General features: G+C 42.1%; 1 protein-coding gene and 1 long non-coding RNA gene across 2 annotated transcripts in view; both read left to right on the top strand.

The window, feature by feature from the left end:
* Positions 1-848: 848 nt before the first annotated feature.
* Positions 849-18705, top strand: part of GRM8 (glutamate metabotropic receptor 8) — an 857461-nt gene continuing 839604 nt past the window's right edge. Inside the window, exon 1 of the mRNA XM_055590836.1 lies at positions 849-1644. Coding sequence (XP_055446811.1) covers positions 1135-1644 — 510 coding nt within the window. The 5' untranslated portion in view covers positions 849-1134. The remainder of the gene's footprint in view (positions 1645-18705) is intronic.
* Positions 13034-18705, top strand: part of LOC129659460 (uncharacterized) — a 35909-nt gene continuing 30237 nt past the window's right edge. Inside the window, exon 1 of the long non-coding RNA XR_008718082.1 lies at positions 13034-13152. This is a non-coding gene — a long non-coding RNA (uncharacterized LOC129659460). The remainder of the gene's footprint in view (positions 13153-18705) is intronic.

Here is an 18705-nt window from a genome sequence, read left to right as displayed (position 1 = left end):
GAGAAACTCTAGTTCATCTCCAGCTCTGATTTGGTCATAGTGATTCTAGGATCAAGGAGTGTTTACTTCAGATCTGCAAGCATATCCATTGCTTCCATTCTGACAAATTAATGGGAAACAGACAAAGGTGATAGGAATATTTTTCACACATAACCCACCCTATATGTTTGATTTTCATGTCATTTTTTATTACCAGAGAACAATAAGATAATTTACATGAAATCGCTGACATTCTATGTTTAATCTTTTTACAAGCTCTAAAACTTACACATTTTGGGCTCCTTGGGTGGATTTTCTCTCTCTCTCTCTCTTTTTTTTTGTGATTGAATAATCACTTTTTCCCTTGGGAAATCCGAGGCACCAAAAAATGTCATTAACAGATAACTGGCTTGTTGAATACATCACAGAAAATAGCCTTTCATTCTGATTTTGTGGACAAAATTTAAATGCTAAATTCAGATAGCTGTAAAAAGCAAAAACAGATTTGAAAAGAAATAATACCATCAATCACAGGATTTTTACCTTCGTGGAAATTGGATTTGTTGAAATAAAATGGTAAATAAAAGTACTTTCTGATTTGGAAGAGTCAGCCTAGTTACTGATAACTTTTCTGTTTCTCTTGCTCCCAAAGTATCATCCATCTCTGTTTAGATGCAGTGCAGCCAGGTGTTCAGAATCATAAGAGGACAGAAAGAATTAGTTTCTTACTGAATAGTGAAAATGAAACAACAAAAAAAGAGGTCGGTGCAAACAGGGCTTAAGAAATGAAAAATGTAGGCCCATTGAATGGAACCCTTTCTTTTCTTCCTTCTGCCCTCCAGGAATAATTCTGCTACAGGGCTGACTTCAAGGACGTGAATTGGTGACCTCATCCCAACATCAGAACCTCAGCTGTTTCTCTGATTTTTGCATCATTCAAGGCAAGTTGACTTTATGTGGAAATAAAATAGAACCTTGGGGTCTGATGGAAATTCACTGTGACATTCAAATCAAGAACACTTGCTGAAACCCACAGAGCCTTTTCCCCATGGGCCCTGATGGTAGCCTCCAGAAGGTGCAGCCTCAGGTGGTCCCCCTTCTTCTGTGGCAAGAATAAACTTTGGGTATTGGATTGCAACACCGCCCGTGGAGAAAATGGTATGCGAGGGAAAGCGATCAGCCTCTTGCCCTTGTTTCTTTCTCCTGACGGCCAAGTTCTACTGGATCCTCACAATGATGCAAAGAACTCACAGCCAAGAGTATGCCCATTCCATTCGAGTGGATGGGGACATCATTTTGGGAGGTCTCTTTCCTGTCCATGCAAAGGGAGAGAGAGGGGTGCCTTGTGGGGAGCTGAAGAAAGAGAAGGGGATCCACAGATTGGAGGCCATGCTTTATGCAATTGACCAGATTAATAAGGACCCTGATCTCCTCTCCAATATCACTCTGGGTGTCCGGATCCTCGACACCTGCTCCAGGGACACCTATGCTTTGGAGCAGTCCCTAACGTTTGTGCAGGCTTTGATAGAGAAGGATGCTTCCGATGTGAAATGTGCTAATGGAGATCCGCCCATTTTCACCAAGCCTGACAAGATTTCTGGTGTTATCGGTGCTGCCGCGAGCTCCGTGTCCATCATGGTGGCTAACATTTTAAGACTTTTTAAGGTAGGTAAAGGCACTAGACAATTCTGACCATTGTGAAAAGACAATAAGTTGTCCTAATTCCAGCTGCAGGTTTAAGAAGAAAGTGAACCCAGTAAAGATGCTCATAGACTTTTTCAGGGCCACAGGCTCCCCAAAGAGAGGAGTTTGTGTCTAGGTTTTTACAAGTGTTGATTTGGTTCCATGTTTTTAAAGCAATTAATTGGATTAATTGTGACTTTTTTTTTTTTTTCTGAACAAACAGGTGATAATTCCCATGACATGTTGAATCCTCAGTATCTTGTGATATTCTCTTTTAATTTAATTTTTATTTAACACTGAAAGCATTTTGTATTGGGGTATAGTCCGTTAACAATATTGTGGTAGTTTCAGGTGAACATTGAAGGGGCTCAGCCGTACATATACATGGACCCATTCTCCCCTAGGCCCCTCTCCCATCCAGGCTGGCACATAACATTGAGCAGAGTTCCATGTACTATACAATAAGTTTTTGTTGGTTATCCATTTAAATATAGCAGTGTGTACATAACTGGGCTGATTTTAAAGCAAAGCAAGTAGTTTTTGAGCATCTAATGAATTTTTAGCTCATTTGTCAGATCAAAGGTTTCTATGGTATTTGAGGTATAAGATAATTTACTTGGTGAAACCTCCTTAATGTGGGATGCTCTGTTATGACAAAAGTTCCTGTGTGAGGAAATTGTATTTATCACTAATGTGTAGATGGGAGTGACACTCTGGACTAGAAGATGGCCATGAAGTTGTCAGGTTTCTTCTAGCTACAAAGGAGCAGCGTCTCATTAATTCAGACTGCCTGATGCAGACTTAGAATAATTATATGTAATTCTTATTGCATTAAAAGCTCAGATTTAGCAGGATAATGTGAAACTTTTTGGTTTAGGATGATCTATTACCTACAGATTGCATTTACATATCAGATAAAATTGGCAAAAGAATATAAATATGAAACAATAGTTTGAAGGCATAAAGTCCCATAAAGTTATTATAACTTATTTTTCATTAACATTCTCATTTTATTTATTAATATTTGTTATGTAGTCTTTGGTAATAGACAACATTTTAAAAACTGAAAATATTTTTCACTCTGATTTTTTTACTTAGTGGGACATGACTTTTCCAACTTATTCTGAATTAATGAGTATTCATTTAATATTATGAGAAACTGTTTCTGTGTGTATTATATTTAAAAATATTAAAAGAATATGGAGAAGTTGGATAGATGACAGATATAATGATGAAAATGAACAAAGTGATTGAAAACTTAAAAATAGAAGTGTTCAAATCAAAGTCTTTTTGGTTTGGAAGCTGTCTTGGGGGACCATCTAGTCTGGTTCATGTCTATAACATTCCCCTAGCTTCTGTATGAATTCCCTTAGTTTAGAGGAGAGAATGGTAAGAGACAGCTTAATGACTATTTTCAGATTGATGAAATTTTCTCAAATGAGGATGCTGCTGAGCAGAAGTGCTCAGTGTCTAAGGAGTACTGAAGAGTCACACAAAGGCATCAGGGAATGCCTGAGATATTTGAGCCAGACGTTAGGAAGAGCATCCTTGGCAAGAAGGATGCCAAATTGAAATAGGTGGCCAAAGGTGCTCTAGTTCTCCATCTCTGGAAACTTTCAAAGGAAATTGGATAAAGTTGTTAGCAACTTCTTTGGGGCCAACTGACCCCTTACCTGGAGCCAAGGTAACCCCTTACCTGTGTTAGTCTGTTGGATTATTTAATGAGAAAGTGCAGGTGAAGGATTCCACTAGGACCTGACTGTCCTTTGTCTGCTTGGGCTGCCATAGGAAACTTCAGGCCACCCAAAGGGTAGGTTTTTTTTTTTTTAATTTTATTTTATTTTTAAACTTTACATAATTGTATTAGTTTTGCCAAACATCAAAATGAATCCGCCACAGGTATACATGTGTTCCCCATCCTGAACCCTCCTCCCTCCTCCCTCCCCATTCCATCCCTCTGGGTCGTCCCAGTGTACCAGCCCCAAGCATCCAGTATCGTGCATCGAACCTGGACTGGCAACTCGTTTCATACATGATATTTTACATGTTTCAATGCCATTCTCCCCAATCTTCCCACCCTCTCCCTCTCCCACAGAGTCCATAAGACTGTTCTATACATCAGTGTCTCGTTTGCTGTCTCGTACACAGGGTTATTGTTACCATCTTTCTAAATTCCATATATATGTGTTAGTATACTGTATTGGTGTTTTTCTTTCTGGCTTACTTCACTCTGTATAATAGGTTCCAGTTTCATCCACCTCATTAGAACTGATTCAAATGTATTCTTTTTAATGGCTGAGTAATACTCCATTGTGTATATGTACCACTGCTTTCTTATCCATTCATCTGCTGATGGACATCTAGGTTGCTTCCATGTCCTGGCTATTATAAACAGTGCTGCGATGAACACTGGGGTACATGTGTCTCTTTCCCTTCTGGTTTCCTCAGTGTGTATGCCCAGCAGTGGGATTGCTGGATCATAAGGCAGTTCTATTTCCAGTTTTTTAAGGAATCTCCACACTGTTCTCCATAGTGGCTGTACTAGTTTGCATTCCCACCAACAGTAGGTTTTGTTTTAATGCATTCTAGACCTGGCTTCTCTCTGCTTTGTTCTTCTCTCACTGAGAGGCCAATTCTCTCCTTACCCTCTTGGGTGACTCTGAGGGACCTTATTCAACCAGGTGGGAGAACTACCATTGACTCTGGGCAGAGTCCAGTGCTGTAGGCCAATTCTGGAAACCATCTGTCAGCAGATGAAGGGGCTGCCATTCCTGCCTTTTAGCCAGGAGGAGATCTTGGTTATGCTGCTAAGTCGCGTCAGTCGTGTCCGACTCTGTGCGACCCCATAGATGGCAGCCCACCAGGCTCCCCTGTCTCTGGGATTCTCCAGGCAAGAACACTGGAGTGGGTTGCCATTTCCTTCTCCAATGCATGAAAGTGAAAAGTGAAAGTGAAGTTGCTCAGTCCTGTCCGACTCTTCGTGACCCCATGGACTGTAGCCTACCAGGCTCTTCCGTCCATGGGATTTCCCAGGCAAGAGTAGTGGAGTGGGGTTATGCTAGGTGTCATAACTAAGACCAGTATGCTGGTCCAGAGTGAGCATTTAATATCTGGAAGCAGATATATTTTTTAACCAAATAACTGGGGCTTGAAAAATTTGTCTTTTATAAGCAAGTGAGAAGATGTAAGTGATCAGCCTGTCTTCTAGCTGAAACTGGAATCACGTGACTGAATTGATAATTGCAGTTTCATTGTTGTGCCATTTTCATTTATTTTGATGATTTATATGAGACCTCCAGCCAGTGCTCCACACTGATATTAATTATGAAATGATGATGGTCACTTTTGGAATAGAAAATGTTTCACTTTATGTGTGAAAATATATTCTGTTTAAATATGTATGCTAGGACTGACATGAAATATTAGAATAGTTATCAAAGGAATGATTGGCAAATTAATGCATTGGGGAAGGGCTTATACTTCCTTTTGAAAGATTAATACTTTGATTAACCAAATGCTGTGACTGTGAATAAAATTAAACATTTAGGGCAATTTTATGGAGCTTGGGACCCTCCAGAACAGCATATGACCCATAGTATCTAAAAAAACTCCTGGATATCAACATAGTGCCACTTTTTCCTGGATTAATGGAGTTACAGAAGGTTGAACATCTTGGTTTGGAAACCCACAAACGATTAACCCTGACCATGAAGGATGTAAACAAGGTCTTGATTAATGAATTTATCACTGTCCTGCTCAACAATAAGCATTAGTTAGGTTTTTTAGAGTCTGTTTAAAATTATATAGAAAATATCTGGGCTGAAAACAGAAGTAACTCCGAATGTTTCAGTTCTCTTTTTTATGGACATTCCGGGTAAAGCCATGTAGTATCTGCCTGGGCTACATTGTGAAGGAGACAAAGTCCTTCGGGCACCCCCAGCTTCCTCTTCCTTCAGTCTGACCCCCCTTGGCAGTCTTTCCTGGCTTCATGTCCCTCTGTGTTCTCCTAACTGCAGTCTTGTTTCAGGAAAGGAGGTATATGCCATCTGCATATAGCATGTCTGTTTCAGTCAGAGGAAGATTCTGTTTTTCGTGGGATCACGAATTGTGGTTTGATGAAATGGTGTATCTTTGTAAAGGGAATTTAGACATGGAGGGAGGTTCATTTAGCCCCCCAGAGACAGCACTTTTGGGGGTGGAGAACAGTGGGCAGGAGACTCAAGACACATGAGTTCCATCCCTTGGTGGGGAAGATCTCCTGGAGAAGGAAATGGCTACCCACTCCAGGATTCTTCCTGGGAAATCCCATGGACAGAAGAGCCTGGCGTGCTGCAGTCTGTGTGGTCACAGAAAGTGGGACATGACTGAGCACGCCGGCAGCCCATCACCATGCACCTATGCATCTCCTCTGCCCTGGAATACAGCTGGTCCTGCTCCTTTCTAGAGTGAAGGAATGTTGCCCTTTGTTTCTCTTCCTGTCAAAGCTCAGGGGCAAATGAAAAAATCAGTCCTTTAACTTAAGAGGTGAATTGGACAGGGAGTGGAGCCAGACTCTACTGGTGAGGGGGACGGGCAGAAGTGGCCCTGTGGCCCCGCCCCTGGGGCACTGAATGCCACACTAAACCAGTGATTGTCTACCCGGGTCAAGGGGCGTGCACTCTCTCCTCCTGCCTGAGGGATGGGGTATCAGCGGTCAGAACTACCTCAGAGGCTTTTCCTGTGACAGGACCCAGTGAGTGCGAGCCTGCCAACCCCCGCCTGAGAACCATTTTTACTGATTGTACTGTCTCCTGTTTCTCAGGAGCATTGGGAGTGAAAACAAGTTTGAGAGTCACAGACAGAACGTTAATGATCTGAACTTTTTAGAAGCGCTACACACAGCCTTAGCACACACACACACACGTCATATTTGGGTTAACAGAGGGGCAGAGCAGTCACCTCGGTGACTGTTTTATGTCTAACCAAGTGCTGGGAAAGATTGAGGGCAGGAGAAGAAGAGGACTACAGAGAATGAGATGGTTGATGGCAACATTGACTCAAAGTGCTGCAGAAACCAGTAATTGAGAAACCAAGCACCACACTGGGAGAGAGTTGGAGAACTCTGGCTTATTAGCTCAGCGGTCGGAGGAGTTAACACTCCAAGCTCTGAGCCCTGAACAAAGGGGTTACAGAGTTTTTATACATGGGCAAGGAGATCCAACCAGTCCATTCTGAAGGAGATCAGCCCTGGGATTTCTTTGGAAGGAATGATGCTAAAGCTGAAACTCCAGTACTTTGGCCACCTCATGCGAAGAGTTGACTCATTGGAAAAGACTGATGCTGGGAGGGATTGGGGGCAGGAGGAGAAGGGGATGACAGAGGATGAGATGGCTGGATGGCATCACTGACTCAATGGATGTGAGTCTGAGTGAACTCTGGGAGTTGGTGATGGACAGGGAGGCCTGGCGTGCTGCAAATCATGGGGTCGCAAAGAGTCAAACATAATTGAGTGACTGAACTGAACAGAACTGAGGCATGATTAAGCAGGTTTGCGGGTTTGCAGGGGCTGGGCGATTGCAAAGAGCAGGACAAGGGTGAGTGAGATAAGCTCCAGTTCCTAGTATTGTGAGTGCCCATTTTCTGAGACCTATGTGATCCAGACTTTGCAAGGAGCAAGCTGAGTTACAGAGGCAGAAGGAGCAGGAGGTTATGTAAAATTTTAACTTTTCCTCTTCAAATGGACATGAACTTGGGCAGACTCCAGGAGATAGTGGAGGACAGGGAAGCCTGGCATCCTGCAGTCCATGAGGCTGCAAAGAGTTGGACACGACTGAGCAACTGAACAAAAACAACAGCAATGTTAATATTTGTAGATAATAGTAGGATCGATTAGGATAACTGCAGAGTGGCAAACTCAGAAAACTCGGAACTGCTCCAACCTGCATGAAAGCAGATCTGCCATTTCAGTGGCTCCTGCGTTGCAGAGAGAGCAAAGAAAAGAGGAGTCCAACTCTCAGATAGAGATTGTGTAGTTTGAAAAGAATTAAAAAGAACGAGAGGGTCTTTTGGGTATGTTGGCCGGGAAGCCCATCATTTAAATTTGTTTTATAAAGCAGTTTCGAGGAATTTGCATATGTTTTATAAAGAGCTGGGATTTTTTTCCTTTTCTAGAAATTTCCACCCCTCTCCTTTAAATTAGAGGAAATCTGCTCCTCAAAACACTAATCATGTCTTACTTTGGGCAAAGATTGAACATTCTAAGTTAAAAATAGCACATTGGCGCTTGGAGGTAATGCATGTTAATGTCCACATAGATGCATCGAGGTTAAGAAAGGACAGTGTCAGATGTAATTCTCTTCCTCCTGTTTTTCTGGTGAACTTTACCTAGAGTTAATTTTCGACTATTGAAGGATGGGAGGTTAGTCTATAGAGTATGCTTTCCAAAGTAATCAAATGGGACTTTTGAATAGAAATCCACTTGTGGGCTAGATAATTTCTCCCCGTGTGGAAGTGTCCTGGCTCTAAATGGCTAAAATTGACCTTCATATTAAGTCGGTGAAGTACAGTGAAGCATCCCATTGCCCTAGATGTGCTTGCCAACTCTTCTGTGTTTACAAAGATGTATTTTCTTCCAAGAGACTCCACTAATTGCAGCAACCACTCCCATAAAGCCAAGCATTTTGCAAGTTATTTATTGCTTACAATGGGCTTTCTTAACTCTATACTCTGAACAGGTAAATCTGCCTATCCAGGCTTATCTAGTTAGATGGACAGAAAAATGAGCCCAATCAATAAACTCAGCAGGAGGCAACATTTTATGTTAAATCTTATTTGATGGCAAATAGATAATGGAAAATTGAAAGATAGACTCCTCAGTCAATCCATTGCTTCTGTGGCAAGCTCTAATTTAGTTTTGTAAAGAGCCTATTCACTTCAGATGAGAGATGATGGGTGTTCTCTCTTAGTGCCTCTAAGTGGGTGTGATGGGGGAAATGGGCACTGCCTGTTGTCGCTGACACAACTCGGCAATAGGGATACATAAATGTCCAGATGTGGTCATGCCCCTCTTCTTAAAGCTCTCATGGCCATCATTACTTCCATGATGAAGGTCTACTTCCACTTGGGCAAGTCTTTTCTCACTTCTCTCCGCTACATTAAGTTTCTCTGTTACATGTAACAAAGCTACATGAGGGCAGGATGATATCCATGATAAGCACAGGGCATATATATCTTATTTGTGGTTGTATTTCCCATACCTAGTATGGACCTATCTGGAAACCCAATAAATGTTTGCTGAATGAATGAATGAACCATATCTCTCCACCCACTTCCACCTTCCTCACCCCAATTCCAGATATTGGAAATAATAGGTGTTGGGTACATAGAACAGATATGGGATTTTTTGTGTTGTACTTTTGTACTGTTTGAGAAAAAGGAGCAAAAGGAGGGAAAGGAGGAGAAAGAAGGAGAGATGGTATATTTGGGGAATTCCTATATTTTCTTGTGCTGCCTCATTTTCCTACCATTGCATGTTTTCTCCAAACAGATTTTTAAAATTAAAAATTAAGTAAAAGACATGAGCACATTCTCACTTTGAAAGTCCAAGCAATGAATAAGTAAATAGTGTAAAATGGAAAGAGGCTATATTCAAACACACATATCTCTCAGTAAAGTTACATACACAGAAGTTTATTAACAGATATGCCTTATGACATTTTTTTTTTTTTTTCATGTAACAATGTGACCGGGAGAGATTTCCATATTGGTTAGTATAGATTCACCTCAGTAATTCTCAACCCTGGCTGCATGTTACCATCACCTGGATAGTTTTTTAAAAAGCCCAAATCCTACACAAGACCAACAAAACTGGGGTGGAGCCCTGGCATTGGTATATTATAATCACCAGGTAATTCTGTTATTTGTCCAGGACTGAGAGCTATAAAACTTTAATTATATGAATAGAGCATCATTTATTCAATAAATCCTTTAAGTTATTTGACTTTAATTTCTTAAGGTCACTTAATCATTTTAAAAAAAAAAAGTAAAAACAATGCCAGAGGCATTGTTAGATGCCTGAGCACTGTTAGCTCTCAAGTGAATTTTGACGTCATAGTGCCCCTTCTTGGACCAACAGAGGGGCTGAATTAACGAATTCCCCCAAAACACTTTGCTATAAGTTAGACTCACATGACATAGGCCCGCATCACAGGCCATGGCTCTTTATGACATTGAGTAACTTAGAACCGGTGTTAGTATTGTGGTTGTGTGCTCAGACTGTTAAAGCAGCATCATGACTTGCTGGGTGGAGCAGATTTTAAACTTGGTGAATTTAAATTAAATGTTTCTTACTTTCCCTTCTCCTAGCCTCAAAAGTTTTAACATCTTAAAGTGACTATTGAAGATATCTTAAGACCTGACAGTGATTAATGCCTGTCTTTTCAGTGTTTAATAAGGCAGGGACTTCCCTGGCAGTTCAGTGGTTAACACTCCAAGTTTCCACTTCAGGGGGCCTGGGTTTGATCCTTGGTCAGGAAACTAAGATCCCAAGTGCCAACCATGGTGCAGCCAAAAAAAAAAAAAAAAAAAAAAACCAACATTGTTTTAACTAGTGATTGTGAGTGAGGATGGGCTCCCCAGGTGGCGATAGTGGTAAAGAACATGCTTGCCAATGCAGGAGACATAAAGAGATGCAGGTTTGATCCCTGGGTTGGGAAGATCCCCTGGAAGAGGGCATGGCAATGGACTTGTATCCTTGCCTGGAGAAACCCTTGGACAGAGGAGCCTGGCTGGTTATGGTCCATAGGGTTGCAAAGAGTTGGATGACTGAAGCAACCTAGCATGCACACATGCGTGAGTGAGGAGAGGGAAGAGGAGAGGGGCAATAAAGGAGTAGGGGAAAGAAAGATTATTATGGGGTTATATGAAATCATGTGTGTGAAACTTTTGAAAATTGTTTCAGGACAGGTTTCTTCCCAGACTCTTCAGAAGATAGCTAGAAAGCTATAAAACAAGCCTATAGAATTTAAAGAATCTTTCATTCAGTTAAAAGTAAATAAGGGCTTCCCTGGTGGCTCAGTGGCAAAGAATCCACCTGTCAATGCAGGAGACATGGGTTTGATCCCTGGTTGGGGAAGATCCCACATGTCACAAAGCAACTAAGCCCCGGTGCCACAGCTCTTGAGTCTGAGCTCTAGAGCCCCAGAGCCAACGACTACAGCCCACACACCTTAAAGCCTATGCTCTGTAACAAGAGAAGCCACCGCAGTCAGAAGCCTGCACACCGCAATGAGAGAAAAAGGCTGCACAGCAACGAAGACCCAGCACAGCCAAAACTAAAAATTTAAATAAATAATAACCAGGTTGTTTGGAAAGTAGTGAGTTTTTCCAAAAGAATTGTGACAGTACTGTGCATTTTTTTTTTTCTTTTTTTTTCACATAAGAAGTTGTCTGAAAAGCCTTTCTAGAACAAATCAGGGTATATGTGGTGGTGGCGGTTTTGTCTCTCAGTCGTGTCCGACTCTTGCGACCCCATGGACTGTAGCCCACCAGGCTCCTCTGTCCTTGGGATTCTCCAGATAAGAATACTGGAGTGGGTTGCCATTTCCTTTTCCAGGGGATCTTCCCGACCTAGGAATCGAACGCGGGTTTCCTGCATTGCAGGGAGATTCTTTACGGACTATGTAGATAAATTTGTGCAAGGAAAGGCCTATGCTCTTCTGTTAACTCTTTCACCCCGAAGATCACAGTGGTTAGTTTTTTAAAGACATTTAGAGACTTTTTTTTTTAAAGAGAAGTTTTAGCATACAGCCAAATTGAAGGTGGCAGTGCTTTTATTTGGTTTCAGGACAGGTTTCTTCCCAGACTCTTCAGAAGCTAGCTAGAAAGCTATAAAACAGCCAAAGGTTGTACCTTCTGGGGAAACTTCACCTCTGGGGGCTGCCCCTGGCTCCTGCCCAGTAGCTCTGAAACTTTAGCCGGCATCTGAATCACCCAGAGGGCTTGTGAAAGCAGCATAGCTGAGCCCCTGGCAGAGCTTCTCAGTCAGTAAGTCTGGGTTGGGGTCTGAGACCTGGTATTTCCAGTGGTTCCCAGGTGATGCTGATGCTGCCATTTTGCCGATCACGCTTTGAGAACCTCTGCTCCCTGCAAATCACTTGCTGGCTGACTTAGCAAGTCAAAGTACACAAGACAAAAATGAGGTTGAACAATGTTCTGTCTAGTAGCGGCCTTTTATTCTTTTGACTCATGCCTGGTTGAATTTCTGTTCCTATTGGTCATAATCACAGCAGCTGCTGTATGGATCTATTTTTAATTGTGTGCCCTTTTGGAAGTTGTGTTCCTTATTAAATAATGCATGGCTCAGGAGTCCTGATCAGTGGAATGGCCTCTTGAACACGGTTCCTAGAGCAGGGTCACTTAGATGACCACGTTTCCTCATTTTTACTACCTATGACAGTGGAGCAGACCGATTTAAGAAGCCTAGACTGTGAGGTACACATTAACAGGGAATTGAGAACAGTAAGAGACGAAAAGAGGCTATGGTTTGACTCAGCTACCAGCAATTTGTCTTCAGAAACCATGACAGCTACCTCCTGATTTCCATTATGCAATGAGATTGCAAATAACATTCCACAGCAGTCTTAATCAATAGAGGGTCACAAGAGGCCCTCCTTTCCCAACAGTGGGGAGAAAGGGCTTATTTACCCATTTAATTGATAGAAAGTGTTCTCCGGCAAAAGACAGAGACATCTCTTTCAGCTGTATTAAGGGACTCTCCCTATGTCTAAGCACTCTTAATAAAATAAAAATATACGTGTAATCTTCCTGTTGGGCTTCCTAGGTGGCACTAGTGGTAAAGAACCTGCCTGCCAATGCAGGAGATATAGAAGATGAGGGTTCCATCTTTGGGTTGGGAAGATCCCCTGGAGGAGGGCATGGCAACCCACTCCAGTATTCTTGCCTGGAAAATCCCATGGACAGAGGACTCTGGAAGGCTATGGTCCATGGGGTCGCAGAGAGTCAGAGACGACTGAAGTGGCTTAGCACAATATTTATGTATTTTAAACATATAATGAGTACCAGGCTGGTGGATTGGGAAGGGATCCAGGTATAACATCAACCTGGGCTTCCCCTGTGTCTCAGTGGGTAAAGAATCAGCCTGCAATGCGGGAGACCTGGGTTTGATCCCTGGGTTGGGAAGATCCCCTGGAGAAGGGAAAGGCTACCCACTCCAATATTCTGACCTGGAGAATTCCATGGACTGTATAGTCCATGGGGTTGCAAAGAGTTGGACACGACTGAGTGACTTTCACTTTTCACTAAGCTACCTTTGTCTGTTTTCAGAATGAAGCCAATTTCTGCTGCTTTATTCTCTTTGGCCCAGTAAGCTGACAGGCACGTGTTTTCAATGTTGGCCATTTGTCTCCTTCCAAGACTCTCCCAGGCTCCCTCTGTGCTTGGGGAGACTGGTTTAGCCCCAGGTCTACTGCTGAGGCTCAACTTTGGAGTCAGGTATCTGTTTTGTGTCCCCCACCTGCCACCCTGGGCTCCTTTGGGAAGGTGACATATTCTTGCTCCAGCTCACCCTTGCTTCTTTTTACATGGATGGAGAGTGAATTCTAAGTTTCATTAGTGTTTGCACTATTTCTTACATTTTAAATTCAAGTATTAACATTGTGACAATTCTATGTATTAGAGTTCTCAAAGTGATTTATCATTTCAGTTCTGAGAATGTTTGCATTTATATTGTTTAGAGAACAAAAGATATCATTCCTATGCAGATTTGTTGCAGTGATATTTGTGTTCTATAGATATTTATCCTCAGGAGCTGTCTCTTCAAATTATAGATTACAGTAATGTACTTGTCTAGTGGTGCTTGGTACTGTTTTGAGTAAAGCAGATTAATGTGAACTATATGAAATAGGTCAGGTTTCATAGTCAGACTTCCTGGGTTCAAATTCTGATGTAACACTTTTTAGCTGTACTACCTTAAGCATGACTACTCATTGGACATAACCCTGATGCTGGGAAAGATTGAAGGCAAAAGGAGAAGGAGATGGCAGAGGATGAGATGGTTATTTAGCATCACCTACTCAATGGACATGAATCTGAGCAAACTCCAGGAGTTAGTGAAGGACAGAGGAGCCTGGTGTGCTGTAGTCCATGGGGTCGCCAAGAGTTGGACAGGACTTAAACAACAATAACAAATTTTAAGCATGCTAGTTAATTTCTAAATCTTAGCTTTCTTTTTGTTATGTGTGTGTGATTATTATATTTTTTAAAATTAAAAAAATTTTTATTGGAGTATAGTTGATTTGCAATGTTGTGTTAGTTTTAGGGGTACAGTGTGATATGATGCTTCAGTCATGTCTGACTCTTTGCGACCCCATGGACCTTAACCTTAGGCTCTTCGGTCCTTGGGATTCTCTAGACAAGAATAATGAAGTGTGCTGCTATGCCCTCCTCCAGGAGATCTTCCCCACCCAGGGATCGAACTCATGCCTCCTGCATCTCCTGCATTGGCAGGCAGGTTCTTTACTACTAGCATCACCTGGGAAGCCAGGTGTATAGCAAAGTGATCTAAATCTTAGCTTTCTTAGATCTAAAAAGTAGATAATAATAGTACTTCCTTCATAAGGTTTTAAGATAAATTAGATGAAGTGCATGTAAGTCCTAAGAATCCCTGATGCATAGTTATGCTGACCGTAGTGAGGAGGGAGATAATTGATGTCCACTGTTAGTTGAATATTCATCTTGAGTTAACCCTGTCCTCCAACACTCAAGCATCCTACCTGACTTGCCTTATTTTGTGAACAATGGCAGGTTAGAATGAAAGATGGTGTCATTGGCCAGGAAACAATGCAATCAATAGTTCTAAATAGGCTCTGGCATGGAGCTAATTTGCCTGAAGGCCAAATATGAGACTGGGACCTCACCAACCCCACTCCAGCCAGCGGAGCTAGAAAAGCAGTTCAGTTCAGTTGCTCAGCTGTCTCTGACTCTTTGCGACCCTATGGACTGCAGCACACCAGGCCTCCCTGTCCATTACCAACTCCCGGAGTTTCCCTAGCTCATGTCCACTGAGTGGTTGATGTCATCCAACCATTTCATCCTCTGTCATCCCCTTCTCCTCCTGCCCTCAATCTTTCCCAGCATCAGGGTCTTTTCAAATGAGTCAGCTCTTCACATCAGGTGGCCAAAGTATTGGAGTTTCAGCTTCAACATCAGTCCTTCCAATGAACACCCAGGACTGATCTCCTTTAGGATGGACTGGTTTGATCTCCTTGCAGTCCAAGGGACTCTCAAGAGTCTTCTCCAACACCATAGTTCAAAAGCATCAATTCTTTGGCACTCAGCTTTCTTTATAGTCCAACTCTTACATCCATACATGACTACTAGAAAAACCATAGCTTTGATTAGATGGACCTTTGTTGGCAAAGTAATATCTCTGCTTTTTAATATGCTGTCTAGGTTGGTCATAACTTTCCTTCTAAGAAGTAAGCGTCTTTTAATTTCATGGTTGCAATCACCATCTGCAGTGATTTTAGAGCCCAAGTCTACCACTCTTTCCCCATCTATTGCCATGAAGTGATGGGACCAGATGCCATGATCTTCATTTTCTGAATGTTGAGCTTTAAGCCAACTTTTTTACTCTCCTATTTCACTTTCATCAAGAGGCTCTTTAGGTCTTCTTCATTTTCTGCCATAATGGTGGTGTTATCTGCATATCTGAGGTTATTGATATTTCTCCCGGCAATCTTGATTCCAGCTTGTGCTTCTTCCAGCCCAGCGTTTCTCATGATGTACTCTGCATGTAAGTTAAATAAGCAGGGTGACAAAATACAGCCTTGATATAGTCCTTTTCCTATTTGGAACCAGTCTGTTGTTCCATGTCCAGTTCTAACTGTTGCTTCCTGACCTGCATATAGATTTCTCAGAATGCAGGTCAGGTAGTCTGGTTCCCATCTCTTTCAGAATTTTCCACAGTTTATTGTGATCCACACAGTCAAAGGCTTTAGCATAGTCAATAAAGCAGAAATAGATGTTTTTTCTGGAACTCTTGCTTTTTTGATGATCTAACGGATGTTGGCAATTTGATCTCTGGTTCCTCTGCCTTTTCTAAAACCAGCTTGAACATCTGGAAGTTCATGGTTCACGTACTGTTGAAGCCTGACTTGGAGAATTTTGAACATTAATTTGCTAGCGTATGAGATGAGTGCAATTGTGCGGTAGTTTGAGCATTCTTTGGCATTGCCTTTCTTTGGGATTGGAATGAAAACTGACCTTTTCTAGTCCTGTGGCCACTGCAGAGTTTTCCAAATTTGCTGGCATATTGAGTGCAGCACTTTCACAGCATCATCTTTTAGGATTTGAAATAGCTCAGCTGAAGTTCCATCACCTCCACTAGCTTTGTTTGTAGTGATGCTTCCTAAGGCCCACTTGACCTAACATTCCAGGATGTCTGGCTCCAGGTGAGTGATCACACCATGGTGATTATCTAGGTTGTGAAGATCTTTTTTATACAGTTCTTCTGTGTATTCTTGCTATCTCTTCTTAATAACTTCTGCTTCTGTTAGGTCCATACCATTTCTGTCCTTTATTGAGCCTGTGTTTGTGTGAAATGTCCCCTTGTTATCTCTAATTTTCTTGAAGAGATCTCTAGTCTTTCTCATTCTATTGTTTTCCTCTATTTCTTTTCATTGAGCACTGAGGAAGGCTTTCTTATCTCTCCTTGCTATTCTTTGGAACTCTGCATTCAGGTGCTTATATCTTTCCTTTTCTCCTTTGCTTTTCACTTCTCTTCTTTTCTCAGCTATTTGTAAGGCCTCCTCAGACAGCCATTTTGCTTTTTTGCATTTCTTTTTCATGGGAATGGTCTTGATCCCTGTCTCCTGTACAATGTCATGAACCTCCATCCATAGTTCTTCAGGCACTCTGTCTATCAGATCTAGTCCCTTAAATTTATGTCTCACTTCCACTGTGCAATCGTAAGGGATTTGATTTAGGTCATACCTGAATGGTCTATTAGTTTTCCCTACTTTCTTCAATTTAAGTCTGAACTTGGCAATAAGGAGTTCTATTTACAAATCCATGTCTTAGGTGGTTAGAGTCAGTTTTATTGAATTAACAAGGAACTCAGGACTCAGGGAAAGAGTGGATGATTCAAAGATAAGCTGTGCTGAATTTTAAGGTTATTCCAGCACCCAAACAAGTGCCACTAGGGTTCAGTTTTGAAAAAATAATATATTCTGGCTCCACTGGACTCTTTCCCAGTAGCCCTGCTTTGATGGTTTAAGAGGTGGAGCTGCAGTTGAGGACGAGCTGTTGACTAACCACAAGGCTGGAGGCAGGCTTTAAGGCTTTCTTTTGGGTTGGAATTCCCTCTCTTTGTCGTGTGGTGGTACATTGATCTAATATAGCTGGAATCACAGGCCCACTGTGGACCAAAAGCAGTATCCCTTTTTTGAGGGAATACTCTCATGGACTATATAACACGTATTCCTGTCACCTTTTGATACAAATGTCAGAAATGTAAGCATGAAAAGGTTCAGAAGTACTTTCTCTAGAAGTCACATTCATTTTTGGACAACCAGAAAAACAACAGAACTAAATATATAAAACTTTGACTCCCACGCTGACCTCTTTTGTTCCACCTGTTTAAACTGTGAATCATTCATATTAATTGTGGCCCGGTAAGTTTTTCTGTTAATCAAACATGGATAGTTGACTTAAATGTGAAAAGACTTCACAGGGAAGGAGAAGTGATATTTCTTGTAATGCAGAATTGCACCATCTTTGTAGAAAGGACAGAATCCTACCTGAGTGTTACTTGCTAAATAGTTCTTGGTGGTGCTCTTTAAACTCAGTAAGTGTGAAAGCTCTTATTTTCCATCAAGAGAAGCAGAATAGGTGAAGAAATGCCAGCATATTATCCACTTATTTGCATTCTTTAACAGGTGAAATAGGTAATAGCCAGTCAGTCCCCAGGATGTGTTTGGACTTATTCAGCATCTTGGAAGTATATGCAGAGTGTTTGACACTCCTGGGGATAATTATGAAAGAAGTAGAAGATTCTAAGTTTTACATTGCTTAGAACCTAGTTGGGGAGAAATTACTAACATGTATACAATAATAATTCTTCCCTGGTGGCTCGGATGGTAAAGAACCTGCCTGCAATGCAGGAGACCTGCATTGGATCCCTGGATCAGGAAGATCCTCTGGAGAAGGAAATGGCAACCCACTCCAGTATTCTAGCCTGGAGAATTCCATGAAAAGAGGAGCCTGAAGAGCTATAGTCCATGAGGTTACAAAAGACTCAGACATGACTTAACAACTAAACAAGAATACAATAACAACAAATGGTATAAAACAATGTGATAAGGCTGTGATGTGCTGCTAGGGTTTAGAGAGAGGTTGACTTTGCCTGAGAAAGCTGCAGCTATCAGTCAGGTGCTTGTGGCCATGTGGGACAGGGCTGGGCCAAGGGGGAGGGTAGGAGTGTAGAAACCCGAGGCCAGGCGAGGAGAAGAGCTCTTCAAGTGTAGGGAATCTCAGATCCAACCTTTGATCTGATGCCTTCAGCTCCATGAAGATGGAAGCAAGTGGAGGGCTTGTTTCTTGTGCTTCGCGTCTGCTTGTTTTATCTCTGTGATGACAGAACTTCAGAGGATCCCTTTAAGTGTTTCCTGGAAGGAATAAGGAATGCAGGAGACGAGGGTTCAATCTCTGGGTCAGGAAGATCCCCTAGAGAAAGAAACAACCCACTCCAGTATTCCTTTCCTGGAAAATCCCATGCTCAGAGAAGCCTGGTGGGCTACAGTCCATGGGGTCGCAAAGAGTCTGATGTGACTGTGTGACTAATCACACACCACAGGAGGACAGAGGAGGGTTGGAGGTCTAGGCCCCCAGCTCCCACTGAACGCGGATGTTGGGACTTCAGTTAAAATTCAAGCAAGTGAGTACCAGGCGTCCAGAGGGCAGAACTCTAAGCCCTCTAGATGGGGGTAGGAGTGGATACAGGAGGTGAATTGCTGTGAGATTCAAGCAAGGGCCCAGTGGACCCAA

This window comes from Bubalus kerabau, chromosome 8 (assembly GCF_029407905.1).
Source record: "Bubalus kerabau isolate K-KA32 ecotype Philippines breed swamp buffalo chromosome 8, PCC_UOA_SB_1v2, whole genome shotgun sequence".
NCBI classification, from domain to species: Eukaryota; Metazoa; Chordata; class Mammalia; order Artiodactyla; family Bovidae; genus Bubalus; species Bubalus kerabau.
The sequence above is the reverse complement of the archived record's forward strand: the minus strand, read 5'-3'. Positions and strand labels throughout refer to the sequence as shown.